Source organism: Polypterus senegalus, chromosome 1, assembly GCF_016835505.1.
Source record: "Polypterus senegalus isolate Bchr_013 chromosome 1, ASM1683550v1, whole genome shotgun sequence".
NCBI classification, from domain to species: Eukaryota; Metazoa; Chordata; class Cladistia; order Polypteriformes; family Polypteridae; genus Polypterus; species Polypterus senegalus.
In genome coordinates this window covers 330,593,610-330,612,626 of record NC_053154.1, presented here as the reverse complement: position 1 = coordinate 330,612,626, position 19,017 = coordinate 330,593,610, and the positions used below count along the sequence as shown (strand labels likewise).

General features: G+C 40.3%; 1 protein-coding gene across 5 annotated transcripts in view; it reads right to left on the bottom strand.

The window, feature by feature from the left end:
* ppp6r3 (protein phosphatase 6, regulatory subunit 3) overlaps positions 1-19,017 on the bottom strand; it is a 136,427-nt gene that overhangs the window by 4,922 nt on the left and 112,488 nt on the right. For 4 of the 5 annotated variants that reach the window (XM_039738049.1, XM_039738043.1, XM_039738056.1 and 1 more), the window contains exons 21-25: positions 16,364-16,523; positions 15,322-15,419; positions 12,887-13,079; positions 12,554-12,571; positions 392-511 (exon numbers count right to left, since the gene is read on the bottom strand). In XM_039738049.1, coding sequence (XP_039593983.1) covers positions 392-511; positions 12,554-12,571; positions 12,887-13,079; positions 15,322-15,419; positions 16,364-16,523 — 589 coding nt within the window. The remainder of the gene's footprint in view (positions 1-391; positions 512-12,553; positions 12,572-12,886; positions 13,080-15,321; positions 15,420-16,363; positions 16,524-19,017) is intronic. The other variant, XM_039738052.1, reaches the window with a different exon arrangement.

Below are 19,017 nucleotides of genomic sequence, written 5' to 3'. Positions count from 1 at the left end.
TTTAAAATCATCAGTTAACCAATAAAGGTGACTACTGTAAAGTCAACAGACTGCAACTGTGAAGAACAGAAATGCTGTAAATGATCAGATTTGTTTCATATCTTGACTCAGCGAGGCTGGTCATGGACTTGGCGCCTCCAAGTTAGCAACCAGCAGCTTATCAAGTTGAACATAAGGGGAACTCCTTAACCACAGTCACAAAGAAAGCTGTTCAGTAATCCCAAAATTATCAAGTCTGAGTCCACTACTGAGGTTGGGAATTGGGCCGTCACATTAAGTGAACTCCTCAGACGCAAATGTCATTTAGATTCAGCTAATTACCATAATTCCATTTCACTCTTAATTCTGATTAGAACTTTTCTTACATATTTACTTAAAATTCCATTTTTACCTTTGCTTGTGACAATTGGCCGTGGACGGTGAAGTTGGGACTGCCTTCTCAGTCTCTCCGTCGTCTGTCACTAAGCACTGTGGAGAAGTTTCTTCCGAAACAGACATTTTACCATCATCACTACAAAAGAAGAGTTGACAGCGGAGGTGAGGCACACACATAAAAAACAAGCGAGTGCTGAAAAATGGGGCGCATCAGGTGACACATGCACACGAGACATCAATGGAGCACAAGTAGGAAGACAACACAGTGCCAACAACCACAATATCCGCTTGGCTTAGTTAGTAAATGTATAGAAACCGTACAGAGCATGACAAGCCCTCGCTGAGGTGTCTACATTTTAAGGGCGGAGTGGGTCACAGTGGCCAGGGTGGGGAAGGTTACAGGAGCAGGCGTCTGGATGAACACACTGAAAGCTGGTGGGGAGGTGTGATGTTCCTCTAGTGAGCTTCTATTATGTACTACTATTACCATTAAAAAAGAAAGCAGCATATTTCTGATTAAAGTTTAGTTAAGAGCCTGTCAATACATACTGTAAACAAACCCAGAAACCAATACAAAAAATACAAACCTATGAAATAAGTGAACTCGACAATAGTGACCGGCTATTAACAAGGAGGGAATGATCTGCAGTTCTTCACTTTTGAAACTGCTCGACTAATCAACATTATGGATTTCCCCCAAACATTTTCAGTGACAATCCACTAATGAGGCAGGTCTAGAAACTCAAACGTGGCAAATCAGCAGGATGACAGACATTTGGCAGAAGACATTCAGTTGTTTCAGCGATTCTCCAATAAACATGTCAAGTTGTTAAAAAAAAAAATAATAATAATAATAATATATATATATCCTTGAATAAAAAAATGGCACAATCATTTTGCTCAACATAATAAATGTTTACTAGCCATACTGTCTTTGAAGACAGCTAAATGTGAGCTCATCTTGGCCAAATAAGCCAAACACATGCTAAGTCTGAACCACTCCAGTTTCTGTGAATTGTATGTGCTAATCCACATTGAATTCAGGGTTTTGGGCTGAACCACAAATCTGAAAGGAAAACAATGCACTTTTGGTCACATGTCAACATAATGAAAGTGGTAAACTGGCAGAGTTCATTTTAGCTTACTATTTTCAACAAGCCAAGGGGCAATGCCAAGGATCAGTGCACTCAGGCTAAGTGCTGTCAGTTACCTTCATTTTAACAAATGTTAAGGTTAGCTTGCTGCTTTTTTGCCAATAAAATCTCCAAAAGCTACGAGATCCCAACTGCTTTCCTATTTGTTTTTAAAAAGTTGTCAGCATCTTCGCTCCATCTTTACAACTCGGTAGTTATCAGCTTCCCACAACTTTCTGGCTTTCAGCACTTCATATTATTGTCCACTAGGTGTCCTCGAGTGTGCCACTCACTAAGTGACATAATCGTGACCATCATCATCGTTATCACAGAAGCCTTGCCTGAGAAAATTCTAAATACCTGAACGAGTTCTCCTCTTTCTATTTCGGATTATGCCCCCTACTTCAAGGATGCACTAAGCGCTATTGTGGTTTCTTTGCCAGCGTACTGACTCAGCAGCACACTACAGACGTCAGGCCCATACTAGTCTGGAGAGTCGATGCAAACTCGATCACGAACTGCAGACAAGAGACTTGCAGTACATTGAATCTCAGTATGGGAGATTACATCAGGAAGGATGGGATATAAAAGAAGGAAATTGAAGAAGAGTAATCCATAAAACTGAATTCAGTTTTATTTAGTCATATTTCAATGTTCTCACAGTTCTATTGTGTGCACAATTCTAAGGTTCTATTTGTAAGATTTGTATTTCTTTTTTTTTATTGTTGTGATTTTGTCGTCAAAATTCAATAAAGATTATTATCATCATTATTATAAGTGAATTACTTATTTTGTAGTTTGCTTTTTATATTGCTTGTATTGTTTAGTGGTTTAAATTGTCAGGCTGTTATAATACTATTCTAGATTTTAAATTAGAATATAGCTTGGCACCCCTGCCCGGGGTTTGTTTCCTGCCTTGTGCCCTGTGTTGGTGGAGATTGGCTCCACCAGGCCCCCCGTGACCCTGTAGTTAGGATACAGCAGGTTGGATAGTGGATGGATGGATGGATATAGCTTGGCTTTTTTGGAAGTGAACAAGTCAGTGAATGAAAAATTCCAATCATTTTGGTGAACTGAATGAAGTGAATGGAGTCACTAAAAAGAATAGTTTTGCACATCACTTATTTAAACAACACCACATAACTTCTAACGTCTGCCAGGATGACAATAACTCTGTGCCAATGTAAAGTCTCAAGTCCTCTCCAGAGCTGTAGGTTTCCTGGAGGTCAGTGTTGCCTCTTTACAATTTGTCAATATGGATTATTTGGATTAGTCGGTTGAATATCACCACTCAGACATTGGTTGTTTGTGTTTAACCATAACTGCATGTTCAGTGTTAATGGCACAGACTGGCATAAAAAAAAAAACAACATCTTTTGCTGCAGAGTTTACAGCTCTTTGTGATAAGTTGCCAAAGGCAGCCTGAATTTTTTTTAGGGTTACAAAAGTACCTTTGAGATACAAACTTAGTTAATGACAAAAATGCCATGTTGGAATGCTGTCAACGACGTCATCTTCCTAGGATGGTTGGTTAACCCTGAACTTCAGTGCGCTCTGTACGTCTCACTCAGTCACCATCTTGTGCAGTTCCCCATTTCACGTTTTTTTTAGTTGCCGGGACGCTATTGTGCTTGCAACTAGTAAAGAACAAAAATATCATTCAGTACTAACTTTTTATATCCTACAGGAGATTTGTTGTATGGAAGAAACAAGAAAAGTGTACAGTCCCTTTCAAAAGTAATGGAATGGCATGAACGATATATTATTTAGCACATATCTGTCAATACCCCAAAACAAAAGCCGAAATTCTGAACTCTTGTCTACTACTCAAACTTAATCTCAAACCCAAACGACTTCAGTGTATAGCAAACACAAATGAAATGGCCTGGACATCTCGATACTTTTGGAGGGGTCTGTATGTACAGAGGACTAAATCATGAAAGGAGGACAGAGTGACACACACACACACACACACACACGTGTGTTTGAAAGCCTTCTGGTGGCCAGTGTCAAGTGTGGTCATGTGTGATACAGCATAAACGTCTTTTATTCAAAAAGTCCCCCAACCCCACTGAGTGACAGGAAAAGGACTTGCGGCCAGTTAGGTGTAACTTCAGTAAAACAAGGCAGATGCCATGCAAAGCAATCAGGCTTACATCATTAAGGACAAAGGAATAAATTATTGTTATGATCACTTAAAAGTGCACAAATGTATTGTGTGTGTAAGGGGCATGTGGAGAGAACTTTAGTAAACTTTTTCATATCTACTAAATTAAAAGGGCACACATCATCACCATTTACTCTAGAAAATATTAATCTATCAGCCGTGACTAGCCAGCTCTTTGACAAAGCTCATTTAAAAAAATATTCCTCAAGCCATGAAGTTGATTTAGAGCATTAATGTGCGGAAGCAGCATCGACTGAATTCTTGTGTGTTCTGTTTCAAACTCGTCATAATGCAATTTATAAAGTAATAAAATGCTGAAGATGACAACACATCTCAGTTAAACTGACCCTAACTCTTACACTGGCTGAGGACTGCAGTGCTTCACACAGTGGGACCAGGGGGCTTCTTGCTTTTCTGCCTCATCAGAGTGGCAAGGTTTGTTCAGGCGGAGGGGTCTGAGCCCCTTCCTCTGGTGGGAACTGCCAGAGAGCAGCACAGTAAGATATTAAAAGAAAAACTGAATTTTAATTCTAGCGCGCCCTTCCAATGCCTAAAGTGCTTTGGTCACAATAGGATGTTGGAAATATTTGAATCTTTAGTGAATATGTTGTAGTTTATTCCTTTATGTATCTAAATGCACATTTGAGTCACTCTGTTAACAGCAGCAAACAGCCACAGGTGCCAGCAGACTGCATGTTGACGATTTCTGCTGCCATTACTGAAGTGCAGTGACGTGCAGTGACATTCATTGCTGGTGAGGCGCAGATTCCTTCAGAGTCACATTTGCAAATATATGAACCCTAAAGGGTCGCTTTATTGACTAATCAGCTGGCAGCAGGCACAATGACTCCTGGTTATGTTTCACATCTCATCTCATCCTTTACACACACACACACACCAGTAAGGCAGAACGTTACATTTACGGCGGGGAGAGCGGATTTGCTCCTCACCCTCCATGTGTTCTAAACTTGCTGTTGCAAATCCACAATTCACACTCATTCGATACAAGTGAAAGTACAGAGTGGTGTACAAAAAAAGGATATCAATTTTGAACTGAATTGAAATATTGAGTTGTTTTTAAAAGCTTTTAATTCTGATGCTTTAATGAATTTTAATGCAGACTGATCAACAAATGGATAACCAGATAAACAAAAGAATATTTTACTTAAGGTCATAATTTAGTTTTTAAATATTAGATTTTTTTCTTAGTCTGATCCCATTTTTTATAAAATTGATAACCATTTATGGTCATTTGTAAATGAATTCCATGGGCCTGTCCTCCTCCACGAAAATCTGTCACTTTCTTGTAAAAGTCCTCCTTATTGTCCTTTAGTTTTAAAAGTCTTAATCTTACATTTTGGCAGTCAGTTGGAATAAAAAATAATAATCGCTGCAGTGCATTTGACTTTCTGATATCGCCAACTTCCCCTTCAGGGTGGCACAGTACTGTCTGCCTCACCTTCTGCCTTTTCACTGCGGTTTTATGTCCAGACTAGATATATTAAAGATACTCGTGTATAATAAATAGTGTCTGCAAACATTACATTGGCAACATACAGAGAGACAGCGACAGGCGCGTGCCGATTGTGTGCATCAACCCCGTCAGTGTGTGAGGGAGAGCGCAATCTGAGGTGAGGCTCTGTGTTTCTCCCCAGTATTTGAACAGGAAATGCACAAATTCAGCGATTTTGACTATAAAATGATCCCAATTATTGGAATCACACAGAAAACAAATTTATAGCACAGGCCAGTAGCCAAATGTATTTTATGTTATTAGTTTTTTTTTTTACTTTTCATGAAGAGCCTCTCCTGCTTCCCGCCCGCACGTTCCAGTACTGAAGTGAAGATCTGGTGCCAGAGAAGTGCTGGACTTCAACTAAGTTCTGATCCAGCTGGTCCTGCACTGAAACTCAGAGTCTCTTTTCTTCTTCTCGCACGCTACATTTGCTTTTATCATCATCTGTGCTGTGATTAAATAATTTCCAAATGTTACTTTCTCACTTTGTACCCACAAACATCTGTGCAAAACTCACCATCGTCAACCACAAACAAGCCAAACTTGCTCAACCAACAAACGACGGTCTTTTATGGAAATTGCGCCATGTGACTATAGTAAGGCCAAGGTGCAAGATCACCGCATAGTGAAGAGCGCAACGTAACTGAACACGCAGGGCGACCTACAAACAACCCTTCTGCACTACTGAGCCGGATTGAACAAAAATGCGATTGTGGTTTTATTTGTTTTTACTCGATTTTCGTTCTCTTTTGAGTTTGTTCACATATCACTAACTTTTATTTTTATTTAGTTTCTCTGTTTGTCATAATTTCAGTTCTTGTAAAATGAAAAACTATTTTCAGTTCTAGTTCTCGTTTTCATTATGAAAATATCACTGCCTTACTGAAGCTCTGTATTTCTCACTTGATATTGCATTACGGACGATATTAACAAGAAGCCCTGGATTACAAAGGAGATAAAAGATCAGTAGAATGAGAAAAAAAACAGCATTCAAATCTGGTGACCAAGAGGTTCTGAGGGTGCACAGCAAGTGATGAACAAAAAACTGAGTGAAGGAAAAGAAGCTGACAGGGCTGAGACAGAAAAACTCGCTCAAACAACATGCTGCTTGAAACGGACAGGGCAGAAGTACTGGACTCGAGCAATCCAGGGCTCAGGTGCTAGAAGGGGGACATGGACAAAGCTAAAATCGTAAAGCAATGTTTGAAACAGATTTTGCCTCCCACTGCTACTGCCAGCCACTGACCAGTCTATTCACAACATCCCTACTACATCAGCAACTCCTACCATGCCAGCTGGAATGGCCAGTGAAGAGTCCACTTTTGACCATCATTATGGGCTGTCCATAACTGGAAGATCAAATAAGGAGATAAATGAAGACTTGCATCTCACGTCATGAAGACATTTGGGAGGCTGGTGCTGGACTATACAAAGTCCTCTTTTGGTAGACCACCTGGACTCACTACAGTCAGTCTATGGGACAAAGATGGGAGTGAAGGATACAATTATCTATCTGCTCCACAAGGCTCATCTTCACCCGGACAATGCTAGCAGCACTGTGAAGATGATGATTTTGGATTTCTCCAGTGTCTTCAATACCACCCAGCTATGACTGGTCACTATTCAAGGAGTGAATGTACAAGCGGTGTGCTCCTATACAAGTGCTTGGTGGTCCACAATAATGATAGTGTGGACTGGCATCATAACACAGAGGAACTGCTTAAGAGAAGTGCCTCTTTCTTTAAGAGACCGTGTTCTTTTAATGTTTAATATTCTACAACTCTGTGATAGCCAGTGTGGTGTGCTGGGCTAGTAACATCACATCAGGAGAGGACACCAACTCAACAAGCTAAATAAAAGGACAAGCTGAGTAATGGGACACACACTGGTCCCCAGGAGGTAGCAGCAAAGGATAGAAGGAACATAAAACCGAGAGCCATTATGAACAATGCTGCTCCTCCTCTCTGTGACATACTAACATGGATGACTTTCAGCCAACTAATTATTTAGCAGAAGTGTGTCACATAACACTACTGTGGCTCCCTTATACCAATGACAATATGCCTTAAGTCATTCTCAGGATATAGAGTGTATGTGCGTGTGTATCTATTTATTAAAAGAGCTTCTGAAAAAGGCCAAATATCCTATCGACAGATAAACAGAATTTTGTTTCTTCCAAATTACGGTTTCAATACTTGTGTTTAAGTGAAGTACCGGTGAGCTAGTGTGAAGATCCTCACAGTTTAAATCTTTTTGAAGCCGTGTTGGCTGAATTACTGTAGAGTTTTATGTGAAAAGGGTAGGGAGCTCAAGGCTCAGTAAAGAGCAAAACAAAAGGCCTTAAAACCCACTTGACTGCTTTCCTTTTTGAGGTCACAGTTCTTCAACAGCTGATGGCACAGCTTCACAAAGGAGCTGTTCAACTCAAAGCCATGGATTTCTCTCGAGAACAGTCACCTGTCTAATAACATGTCTGGTAGATGACCTTGGCTTTCTCAAGATTTTTTTTTTTTTGCAGCACAGATCGATGACCATTACAGCTTGGTCAGTTCAGTTGTTGCATTAGAGTTTTCTGCCTACACTACGAGATCATCAAACCCATACTCCATTTCCTCTTCACCGGGCGAGAGGTCAGAACTGTCCCACAGCAAGGGACAGATAATGGCAGTCAGCTGGTAGTGTATGGGCTATAAGATATTGATGAACTGATGTTACAGGAGAAGTATCCACAGACCTTTGCCACGTCTGTGAGCGTCATGTTTAACTTCTATTGTTTAGAACTGCAGGCCTTAAAATACTGTAGGGCAATAGTGCCTCGAGATGGTCTGAAATGACACATGACTTAAGATCATACAGTTGGAGGAGAGCAAAGCAATGCCACATAATTTTCCAAACTCTAAATCCTTCTCAACACTACAGTGAGAGTGATGACATTTGAGGTCTTGTGAGATTTGTTTCAGATGCTGGAAGTAATCCATTGAAAACTTATGTGCAAGGTCTTCATATCCAGCCTTGACTATATCTGATAGCATACAAGGCCTAGATGCCCTTTGCTTTGTTTGGTGACTTAAATGATCTCTTCTAGGGTTGGTGGCTTGCCCATAGATGCATTTTCTGCTTTGTGACTTATCACTATGGATTTGAGACTCAGCAGTGACTCGGCTGCAAGACAGAAGCATCATTTCTGAGAAGGGATCCATCTTGGAGTACGGATATCTCAGTATGGTCAATACAGGGTCTGAATTATCTGGAGGAAAATCTGCATATTGCTAGTGCTCATCTTAAAAATAAAAAACAGTATTCTGTGATACAGCGGGTCTGCGGCACCCAACGACTGGCGAGTTTTTAATAAATGATCCCTTTGGCCATGTCCGTCTCTGTGGAAGTGCTTACACAGCTACCAGGAGTTGATGGGGTGAGACACACCGGCACATGAAGGTGCTATCGTTCTCAATTGCTTCATCCTGCAGTGCTTGATTGAGGCTTTGCGTCCACAGAGCTGTACAAATACGGGCCAGCACAGAAAGAGAGAAAAAAGTAAATCGAAAAAGGAAACCAAGGAGAAAAAAATGAAAGAAAGAAAAAGAAAGAAAGAGATGCTTTTAGAACAAGAATGCGGCATTGGGGCAGTGAAATAGGACGAGCCAGCTGGCTATAGAGAAAAAGACAAGACGGCATGGTCAGTGGTCTCACGATGGAGCGAGGGATTGGCGCTTTTGGGATGGATTGTACCCACTAATTGTGCTGAGGAGTGGGAAAGATCGAGGGACGACTACGTGGGTATGAAGGATGACAAGAGGACAAATGACCCTGAGCAGTCTGGGAGAGACCGACCGAGGCAGCCAGGATTGAGAGGACTTCAGCTGAACAGGCAATGGGTGAGCTGAAAAAGATTTGGAAGGAGCTGGGCTCGGTTCATTTGACCATGTGACTGGTGGGTTTTAGCCTGGTTTTAAACGTTTCGATTTTTCGTTGTTTTTCAAGATTATTTATTGATGGAATAATGGAGCACTGCACTCTCTTTTTGGACACTGTTTAGTTTTGGTTTGTAATAAAAGCACTTTGACACTTTCCACCATCCCATTGCTTGGTGTGTTTTGTCCCCCATCTGCCAGTTCATCCTGTTACGTTATTGAAGGTGTCGGGTTCGAGAGGCTCCCAAATCTGGAAGAGGGAGCATAGAACCGGACCCTCAGTGTGACATAGTCCTATATTTCTAGATTGTTCTCATCAGACCAGTCCTGGGATGGTCACATGGATGGCATATGAGAGGGTTTGTAACAGCCGTTCACAGCAGAGGTCAGGACTCTGTGGTGTCTTGTAGGCCTCTGAAGTTAAGGTCCTTTGGGACTGTCACTTACAGACAAGTCAAAAATTCATGATTATGTCACTTATGCAAAGGTCTCTTCAGCACAGAGTCATATTTTGTAAGGTCAGTGTGAGGTGATTAATCTCCTTCAGGTTGATGCCACGGATAACAACCATTTAGTGCAGGAGATGCAAGTATTTAGATCAGGGATGCATTCATGTCATCTTGTATGTTTGATCACTTTAGGATGACAAGGTCACGTTTTGTTACTCTCCTCAAGAAAAACAGGACAAAAGTTGGCCTTTCCTACAGCTTCCTTGCCAGTTATATCATGCCATCTGCTTGGAGCTGCACCTAACCCTTGCAAAGATATTCCCCAGCAGCACCAGCCCAGATTTTCCTCGAGTATGGCAGTCTGCACTGTGTCCAGATTGGAGTAACGTTTTTTTTGCTGTTCTTACCAGCAGCCACAGTTGGTAAGAGGGAGTGAAGGTGGTGACCAAATGATGTTCACGAGGAGATGGTAAGTCATGAGGCTGCTACTCACTGATGCCAATATGAAAGGCATGTTTCGTTTCTGATGAGACAAGTCCACGGATGACATGATTTTCAGCTTGCGGTCCTCAATGCTTCTTAGGAATTCCTGACTTTGAAGCTGAGTCTTGCAGTTTCTACTGTCATTATGGCAATTCTTCATTTGAGATGCGTCTCTCAAAAAGGCTTTAGATATAATGGCTATTCTTAAATAAAAATATCTACTGCATGTGTTGTTAAATTAGAATGTGGGAAACTAAATCAATGGAGAAAAACCAAACCGCTCTATAGATAATGAAGGACAGCGGCAGGCCTGATCTGTGTACTGTTTAAAATGATAACATGAAAATGGCCCTCGTGTACTATTTGTGTTTAGAAATATCAAGGAAAATCCCTTCAAATTCCAGAACTACTGATTTTATGAACTTCAATAATAGTTACCAAGCTAGTAGAATTTTTAAGTCACCACAACTGTCAAAGCCCTGGTTGTGCACACCATCTAAGGAATTTTATCTTCACAGCAGAACAGCAAATTCCATCTTTGGTTTCCAAAATGAAGCCGGTTACTATTCCCTGGACACAGCACCACAGTTGGTGAAAAATGCATTACTAGCACCATCCATTCTTAACCTTTGAAACACTATAAGTGCTGAATCTCGGACCCCTGACAAAAATGCTCAATGATTACAGACCAACTTCACACACTCACTCTCTCTAAACTACTTGGGCGAAGAATCAAACCTGCAATTCCAGTCTGAACCTCATTCATTACAACTTCTGTGAACAGTCTGGTCACAGTACAGGAGGAGGAGGAAGAACTTGGGTTGGCATGATATTCTGACATCTTCTGACCAAGAAAATTAGCGCTACAGATATTCTACAATTTGCTAGATATTATAATAAAACAGTAAAAGCTTGAAAACCACAGTATGTTGGGCCTTCAGGCACCTTTCTTGTGTAGTGTAACAGAATGTGAAGCAATAAACAGAAACTCAGTACAGTGAGACTGCAGTAGGCTGGTCACTACTGGTCACCAGAAGATAAAAGTACCAAAGGACAGTACAGTACCTCATAATTACTGGTGGCAGTTAGACGTGACATACTGCAGGGCCCAGGACTGATGCTATGTTACATGGTACTGCTACATCTTCTCTTTTGAACACATGCAGTTTCTCCTACTGTGTCTTTAACTGATTCAGTGATTTAAAAGAAACTGAAAGAGCCATAAAAACCAGTGCTTAATATATTGGAAAACAAGAGAACCCCTCCTGCCAATGCAATGAGAAAGTGAATGAAAACGTAGGATTCAATAGTTACAGACAATACCAACTTTCCTCAGTTTACTTCAGTCCAGACCGTTGTGGATTTTAGCTCGAGTGTCTGATATCCCACTATAACCAGAGGAACATGAAGTTACGTCTCTCTTCTTACTCTGCCTACTCTGAAGGACAATGTGCTCTCCACAGTGATATAAGCACCAGTGACACCGACTTGTGTGTGTGTTCTTGGATGTGGAGGTTTGCTAACTGCAACTAAACGTGCAAATTCTCTGGGCCAGAACTCTAAAACAGAAACCTGAATGGAATTTATCACTGACTAGTACAGCACCAGAAGTGCCTTGACAATCAATGTCTTTATTACAAAAATAATACAATAACTATACACCACTGCTAACCCTCCCCTGTAGAGTTTCTCTTCTTGGTATCTTGTGGTGTCACTGCTCTACTACTACAGATACTGTCGCTCTGGAATCACCGGATGCAAAGATTCTGCTTTCAGTCTGGACAGCCCAGCACAGCCTCTACCACAGATTGCCCAGGAGGAGGCAGGCGGGTGGGTTGGTGGGCAGCCAGTTGGCCGAGGCCTGCGAGACTCTGGCTGTGTCTCTTGTGGCTGACCGTGGACCACTTAGAGGTTTATTTTCTCCATTGATGCTTTTCTCTCCTCCACAGCTCCACAATAAGTTAATGGACAGATATTGCCGATTTCCATTAATGTTGCTTCCAAACTTCTTTATTTGCCTGTGTGTTTAAACAAAGCTGTGTCCTTATGGATACTCATTTTATATTTAGTAATTTGTAAAACTTATACATGAATTTTACTTTAAGAACTTGTCAGCACACTCTGCCTGCACTCAATGAGAAGCGCGTGCTATACTAAAATTAAACTGAACTGAAACGTGAATTATGGTCATAGGCATCACAAAGCATTTCTAAACATTTCTCTGATAACTTGCAGTACATAACAGTTTTGACGAATCTTTACCAGTATCCCATTTCCTTGTAATGTATTATCTTAATCTACCAGTTGTCATTTTAAAACTCTAAGCAGACATGACAGAAGGAAAAAAAAAAAAAAAACGAACAACAAACGAAAGCAGCACAAGGAGGTCATTTTGTGAATCAGGTGGAGTCGTACAATTGAAACATGCAGATGGAGATGACAGAAATACAGTGGAGGCTGACATGGAACACATTCACAGCACAGCATTAATGTCTTCTGTGTTATGCTGTACATACCGACAGGATTTCAACACTCTGAAGCCACACATGCGGCAAAGAAAAAAAAAAAAAAAAAGCCCACGTGTTATTTTGGCACAACAAAAGCAGTCATTACATACAGTAAGCCTTTATCCCTAAACAGCTTTGCACTCCTTAATCAGAAGAAGAGCGGAAATAACCTGAACAATTTACAATTACAAGCAATTCCAAAAACGAGCTATTTGAAAATGCATTAATTATTCGCTACAATGCAATTTAACAAGTTTAATATCATGCTACTAAAACGTAGATTTGTCAATTAAAGCCAAATAAGGCAGAACAAAGCATGTTTGAAGAAAGTGTTGCACTGACCTCTTGAAAACTGCTGTTTCAGTTTTGGCATCAACAGTAAGGCTGACCGTCTCCTTCATGGAGCCATTTGTGACAGTTTCCGTTATTCTATCTGCTCCACCATCTTCCTCTTCCTCTTCTCCATCTAAACTGGACTCCATCTTTGTGCTACATAATGCTTGTGGATTCCCATCTGCAGGCCACCTTTCCAACTCTACAGAGACACGTCATTGCAGGAAATTACAGATCTATCCAAAATACTGACATTTGTCTATATAAAGTATTTGTCACCTTGAAGTGTATGACGTCTCAGTATGTAACAATGTGGAATTAACAATTCAATTGGGGAATAAATCTTCACAATGTTAGAATGAAAACAAAAACCAATTGTTACCAAGGCCAGAAATAAAACCAACTCGACCTGCTGAGTTTTAGACTTGCCCACCGTGAACCGCCATCCACTGATGGACGATGTTTAATTCCTTTGCCACATGTGTCAATTTCTTATTCATCAGCAGCATACAATACACACCATCTTGGATACCTTTACGCCAGCAGATTTTTAGTCAGACCACATTTACAAATGAATGATCTCCCTGGTATGGTAACCAGGCTTTTATTTTCCCTTATTTTACATTCATAGGAAAGCACTAATAAGTTTTGACTTAAAAGAAATTCATACATTTGTACTTTCACCCTCAGTTTTAAAAACACTATTTTCCTATCTTCTCTGTCTATAGAGTAAATAACAGAAGAAAAACTGCTGGCCAGTTAAACAAATCACGGTGAACAGAAGATTAGGGAAACTGGTTTGAATTAAAACCTGCAGCCACAGCAGCACCTGAGACTGAACTCGAAAACCTCGGCTCGAAATAAAACACAGATGCTGAGGATATTCATTATTTGCATTAGAAAAGTAGGGCTTAGTTTTAAATAAATACGGTAATATTTAGTACAAAACATTTTCAAATGTCTAAGCTTTCTAAAAATACTGAACCAGATTGTTCAAAAGTCAGAAGCAAGAGAACGTTAAAGAGAACTCCTCCGTGGTCAGGTAAGGACTCAGGAAAGAAACCAAAATGAGCAACACAAGAACAGAACCACGAACTGACAAAAGACAGCGGACAGAAACAACAAAAGCACCGAGAGCAGAAAGGAACAATAAAACAAAGATAAAGCATACAAGGAGGAGGTCAGGTGCATTAACAATAAAACACACGCTCTCCATAGCCGCTAAACCATTTTTATAGAACACGGCGCAACATTAACTAGAATCAAAAAGCTCATGTCACCAACACATAACATTTTCTGAAGGAAACTAAGATAGATTTTCTTATATATTCTATATTAGTGTATGTTATGATGGCAAATTCACTGAATGTGCATCTAAAAATGTATCATTTTAGGGCAGCTATGACCCATAGACTTCTGGGTTTAAAATTAAAATTTATTATAAAAAACTTACAGCAATTCTGTGACAGTCACCTTCAAAATAATTTCCTTCACATTCAGTACACTTGTCCAGAGCAGAGCATCTCTCATTCCTGTACTCTTCTTCCATTGCCAAATTGTTTTCTTTTCTTTCTATTTCTCTCACATAAATTCTCTACCGTTTAGTCTCAATTTTAACTGAGAACAAAACAGAAGTCACAGGGAGTGAGATCTGGTGAATACAAAGCAGCAATCACAATGCTACTCATCAAAATCCGTGTGTGCGGCTGTGCGGTCCTGGTGCAAAATGAAGTTTTGTGCTCCACTTTTCCAGGCTTTTTTTTTTTTTTGGATAATGCTTCCATGCAGGCACTTCGGCAGTTCAATGTAATGTTGCAGACTATCTGCCTCTTCCCAGGAAATAAACTCTTGGCAAACAAGACCATCAATGTCAAAAAAATGATCATTGTCTCTTAAGAAACTGCCATTGCTGGCTTGGAGGGAAAAAATAAATCTCACTAATCACCTTTGTGATTATAAAATAAATGCTAGAAATAACTCGACACAGCGACTGATTAGCCACACTGGTAGTGGGACTACAACACCCAGTGGCACAGTCAATAACTACAGTAAAACCTTGGATTGCGAGTAACTTGGTCTGTAAATTTATTGCGAGATAAAATTACAAATTTTTGCTTAACTTGCTAAACGAGCGAGGTGTTGCAACACGAGTAGTACAAATACGCGATGTCTGCTGAGTGTCTTGTGATCACAACTGAGCCTGTGGTGGTTCTCTGTCTCTCTTGCTGCGGGATTGTGGGTAATCGGCTCCCATGCATTGTGACCATGTGTGTGTGCATAAATCATTTTTTCATTTTGTGCCCAAGTGTAGTGACTGTTCTTTAGTAACGGCTGTCCCCATTACCTGGCACCAACAGTTTTGTTTTCTGCTCTACTTGTTGTACATGAGGTCCCCAGCATGCAAAAATCTACCTCCAAAATTGCCATAATAAATGATAACTTACCTTCATAATTGGATGTTAAATTCACACCGAGAGGATCAGGGGTCTCAGAATTGATTTCCATTGCCACAGGAGAACTGCTTCTTAAAGGATCTTTAGGGCTATAAAGAAACCAAATATCACGACCCAGGTTTAAGTGGGCAGTACCACGACAGCTCTTGTACCTACATTGACTTTATGGCATTTAGGACCTGCTAATCCTAATTAAGAAACAAGTTCAGATTGGCATTTTACAGCATTTAAACTGCTTTTGGAATTATCTGGAATTGATCTTAAATTTGGATTGACAAGTCGAGTGTGATGGCAGCCAAAAAACAATCATAACGCATAACCTTCAGTCATAAAACTGAGAAGGTCAGGCCATTGCAATGGTGACTTGTGAACTTAAGGGACCCAAAGGCGGGTCAAGTTAATCAAAAATCTCCAAGTCAAGATTTCTTATGTGGAAATTACGCTTGAGGACTACGGTGAAGTGAGACAAGACATAAACTACAATATGTAAAAACTGACACGTACAAATGTTGATCACTGCCATCACTGAGTAACCTAACTGAAGACGGTGCAAATAACTCCGGGTGTAGGATTTTGTCATTTTCAGAGAGCCAGACTAATAGCTACTAATCAAAGTTTTAGTAAGTTGCTGGTGCCATTGTGATTAACTTTTATTTGTACATCTGAAAAACAAAAACTTGATGAATCAAATCTTGATTGCACTTCTGTCAGCTTTAGCATTATCTGTTAACTGAATGTTAAGATGTTACATGCCAACAACAGAGATAATAACCAAATACATTATCTTACAAAAATGTACAAAAATTGGATTTTCTTTGAACATTTTGGGATGCACTCATCCTTGTGTGGCGTCTCTCACGTTCTTTAAATTTCTTACCGAGTAGAAACGTGTGCTCCCCACACCCCTAACAAAGCCCCATGTTGAACTGTGGTGTGGAGCTGAAGACTCCTACAGAAAGCAGGTGCATGGTGAGCAAACAAAGACTCAAAAAAGAAGAAACGTTCTGTTTCACTACTTTCATGTTAACATTACCTTATTTCTGAAGTAAACTCGGCAAAACTCGCCCATCCTGCTTCTTTCTCCGTTGAGATTTCCCTTGTACTCCATCCACCTGAACTAGCTGCATCAGTAGTGGAGGCCACTGCATTTCCAGTATCCATTGGCACATCATCAAAGTTAGCTGTCCATCCAGCTTAAACAACAAAACAATTAGAAAACAGAACAACTTTTAGCACTATAATCACAAGTGCTTTTTCTGTACTTCAGCACTCTCGCCCGGAGCAATACACTGGTGACGTTTGTCAATTGGGCCGTCACACGGTTCAACACCTCTAACCTTTAATGGCTGTAAGAGGACTTTATTTTCTGTGATATCAAAATATGGGGACAAAAGCTGTACAAATGTAGGTGTACACCAGTCTGACAAGATGGTCACTTTAGCCACCTAAATAAAATACATAAAGCACAGGGAAAGACCTTTTTTTGGGTAAAAGAATTTTCTTGCATGCCTACTGTAAGATCTTTGCCAATCCAATTCACGTGTGTGTGTGTGTGTGTGTGTGAGATGTCAAAATCAGTATTCCAGTGTTCCACAATGCATGCGTCTGGGGCACATTAGCTGAGCGGGATGATTATTGTCACTGGAGATACAACACTGGCAGCACCCCAAGTCAGAATGACACCTTCTTAACTAACCACATAACTTCTTCTTCAACGGAAGTGCAAAGAACCTACTCAGATAAATGGAACACCAAGAGTTCCAGCAGCACCTGAAGCCACGACGTCAGACAATGGAAGGAGCAGGTTCTATGTTACCTCAAGGTTGGAACTCTGGTCAGGGACATGATCTAGATTTTATTCACTTATTGCTAAGTAACAGCTATTTGTTGTATTTTGTGTTTGTGGGATTTGTTTTTAGCACACTAAACTCTATTTTTGAGCATAATAAACATTTAAGCATAGTTAGCAGATGGTACCCTAGCCCTATGGGTCAATTAAAAAGCCATTGCAACATTATAATCCAATCAAAACTGGCTCACTTCATTCATCCTCACTGATTTTAATGCATTTTGCAGAATTTGGCTACCTACTATGATGGACAGGGGCTTTTCTAGGCCTTTAAGTTTGACCTTGCAACTTCAGGGCTCATGAAAGGGGACCTCCAAAAGGCAAGTCCTAGGGAGCACTGCTGGTTCTGAACGCAGTCTCTGGCTGGGGTCCTTAATACAGTGCGGCTGGGCTGGAAGAGCAGGAGATGACAGGAGCTCAACTGATGGGTTGAACAGAGGTCAGACATATTAGGATATGTTGGGAGGCTGAACTGGTATACCAGATGAATTTTTTCTTGCCTTAAGAATTACAATTTTATTTTGTAAGAATACACAATTAAAAAAATCAAACAGTCAAACACGAAATGTGAGCAAAAGATAAATGGGAAAGAAAGCGTTTTGTCAGTGTATTTGTATCTTCGATGCAATGCCTTCTAAATGGACTTTTCTGTGAACTGTGTGTAATAAATGAGGTGACTACTTTGATACTGTGTTTCCCCGAAAATAAGACCTACTCTGAAAATAAGCCCTAGTCAAGATCGTCAGCTGAAAAGTAAGGAGCCTAAAGGCAGGTTTATACTTCACATGATGCGACACGTGTGCCCAAAACATCCATTAAAGTCCTAGGACACCTTGCCACAATATCTCTGAAAAGGATGTTTAATGATTACCATCCATCAATTCGGGGATGTGCTCGTTCCTGCAGCATCGGCACAAGTCAGAAACAAAATCTCTGGACGGGACATCAGCTCATCACAAGGTGAACACAAGCAGACACACACACTGGTGTCATTATAGCTTCACCAAATCCCCAAACCTTCATGTCTTTGGATGGAAAACTGAGACCACTGTGGAAACCCTCCAGGAAAACGGGCAAACTCCAGGCAGGGATCACAAGGGATGGGACTCCCTGCGAGAAAGCAGCACTACCACTCTGCCACCCAATATGTGTAACTATTAGCAGTATTCATTATTTAAACAAAGTTAACAATTTATCTGGAAAATGTAACATACATATTTTAATGCATTTCATCATGAAATTGATATCAAGTATAAATCTAAGAATTCTAAATGTGCAGAGAGCTGGAATATCAGAAATGTAACGCGTTCTGTGTGGCGATGCTGCTTGCCAGTGCTGTCAGGTCAGGAGGAAGCCCCAGAAGGGCGTAGTGATTTAACAACTGGGTTTAAAGACGACATTGAGTTGATAAAGCTGACCTTTCCAATTTAATCACAAACTAAACATTTTCATTATGTCCTTATTTTATTTTTCTCTGTGGCTCAAGTATGCCACCGTACATTCAGATGATATTGTAAAGGTGCAAAAAAAAAAAAAAAGATGGCACAGAAGATGGTATGTGAGACTTTAAAAACTTATCATGTCATTACTTTGGGGAATATGCAACGCTTGAATATCAAAGCTCCACGGATGTATTTGTATGTTAGCACTTTGCTTCACCACATCGAGCCATTCATCAAAGTGCGCACATCCTGGAGGATCCTAAAAGTGTGTCAAGAAATTCAGGGTTTGAATGTGGAGAATTATGACGATATTCCAGAAGATGACATGACTGTATTTGGATAAATGCATATTGTTGTATATGAATAAATATAAGATATCCCCTGAAAATAAGCCCT